Source organism: Sinocyclocheilus grahami, unplaced genomic scaffold (assembly GCF_001515645.1).
Source record: "Sinocyclocheilus grahami isolate Dianchi unplaced genomic scaffold, SAMN03320097.WGS_v1.1 scaffold344.1, whole genome shotgun sequence".
NCBI classification, from domain to species: domain Eukaryota; kingdom Metazoa; phylum Chordata; class Actinopteri; order Cypriniformes; family Cyprinidae; genus Sinocyclocheilus; species Sinocyclocheilus grahami.
Window position 1 is genome coordinate 1,924,249 of NW_015505523.1, and position 2,119 is coordinate 1,926,367.

General features: G+C 37.8%; 1 protein-coding gene across 1 annotated transcript in view; it reads right to left on the reverse strand.

Annotated features, from left to right (window-relative positions):
* Positions 1-285: 285 nt before the first annotated feature.
* Positions 286-2,119, reverse strand: part of igsf9bb (immunoglobulin superfamily, member 9Bb) — a 108,305-nt gene continuing 106,471 nt past the window's right edge. Inside the window, exon 18 of the mRNA XM_016296048.1 lies at positions 286-988. Within this exon, the coding sequence (XP_016151534.1) occupies positions 774-988 (215 nt within the window). The 3' untranslated portion in view covers positions 286-773. The remainder of the gene's footprint in view (positions 989-2,119) is intronic.

A 2,119-nucleotide genomic window follows, 5' to 3' on the forward strand; every position in this document is an offset into this window, starting at 1 on the left:
CATACTAAAATGATTTCTGAAAGATCACGTGACACTGAATTTTCAGCAGCCATTACTGCAGTCTTCAGCTTTGCAATCACAGGAATAAATTGCATTATAAACTATACTACAATAAAAACGGTTATTTTAAATTGTAATAATATTTTTGTTTTTACTGTATTTTTGATCAAATAAATGCAGTCTTGGTAAGTATAAGAGATTACTTTCAAAAACACTTGAAAATCATAGTGACCTCAAACTTTTGAATGGTAGTGTACAGTGCACTTTTCATGGATGGTTTGCTAATATGTCCGAAATTTGCACTGTGGAATGTCATATTTGAAAATACAAACAAATGTTTAGATTGTTAACGTCTACTGTGTTTGTCAGTATAGCAGCACGGAGATTGTGGTGTGTTTGAGGTATACCTGTGAAAACCCTGTGATCTGCTAGATGTGGTCGAGACTGTTGGCAGAATGAAACAGAAGCTTGACAGCTGTGCTCTTATCTGACGCACCATCTGATAAGAGTCACTAAATCCCAAAGATAAGCTGAAGCATATAAGATATTATTTTTAATCGGCTCAACATGACTGATCCTTCTGAATTTGAGGTAAATGGACTAGAGCAAAACCTTGGAGCACAAGCATTTTCTTGTGATACATTGAGCGTAACGGAAAAGAGAAGAGGAGTAAACCACTGGAGGCGGGTGTGGACTTGAAGACGTTGGCTGGCTGAGCAAAGGTGGAAGGAGCTCAGAGTTTGGGGAGAGTGTGGCCTGTAATCTCTGGGACTTCAGAGGAGAGTGGCGTGGTCTGGGTCTGCTGTGTCCATACTGGCCAAAATGGCTTTCTGGTCATCTCGGGGCGGGCGGCGGTACAGCAGAGCGGAGAAACGGGCATACGGGTCCTGGCGAGTCAACTTTTTCTTCTTCTTGCGGAGGTAGAGAGCTTCTTCTGGCTGGAGGACCTGAGAGGTGTGGGGCTGCTGGGTCTGAGAGGGGGGCACACCTGTACAGAGAGAAAGGCTGATGAGCAGATGAGGACAGGTGTGCTAAAAGTAAGGCAAGATGCTAAAGGTGGAGAAACCAGTAGCAAAAAATTTCAGATCTCTCCGAGTGCCTTATATATGGCTTAATATAACTGAAACCAGTGCTACTTTCATGCCCCTGTATCACACTGTGGACTTGCTCTTTCTTGTTTACATACGAAAACATAAACGCAACTGGTGCCATCTTGCATCTCAGTTATCGCTTGTAGTGAAAATTAAATATATGTAACTTACTCCTGTGATGGCAAGCTGAATTTTCTGCAGCCATTATTCCTGACACTTTCAGTGTCACACGATTCTTCAGAAATCATTCTAATATGATGATTTTGTGCTCAAGAATAATTTCTTATTATCAATGTTGAAAACAGCTGTGTTGTTTAATATTTTTGTGGAAATTGAGAATTTAATGAATAAAAAAAATCTACTTTTGATAACTTTTATTTTAAATATAAATCTTTTGCAACATAAAAGTCTTTACTGTCACATTTTACTACTGTCACAATCTTACTGACCCCAAACTTCTGAATAGTACTGTGCATTAGTACAATGGTGGCCAAAAAACACTAGGCATATTCAAGAGGTTTCAGTTGTTTTTTGTTGAATTTGCCATTACAATACCCATAAAACTAACTATTTATCTACTAACTACATGCGATGGAAGGAATCTGCTGGAACATTGAAAATGATGGACACCCCCTCAACATCTGGACCTCAACCCCATCGAGCAAATTTGGGGTGAGTTGGAAAATAAACTGGACAGATCTATTGAACATTCAAAGGAAAGCCTTTGGCATGAGTTGCAGAAGGCATGGGATAAAATTAGTGTTGAAGTTCTCAGGAAATATATTGACACTATGCCAGAGAGATGTGCTGCTATTATTGCTGCAAAAGGTGGACATACCAAATATAATAAAGTGGATAAAAACAGTATGACTCACAATCATGTTTTGGAGGCAAAAAAGGTCAATATTTTAAGATCTGTCAGGTGTTCAAACAATTTTGTCCACAACCATATATATACTGTATATATATATATATATATATATATATATATATATATATATATATATATATATATATATATATATACA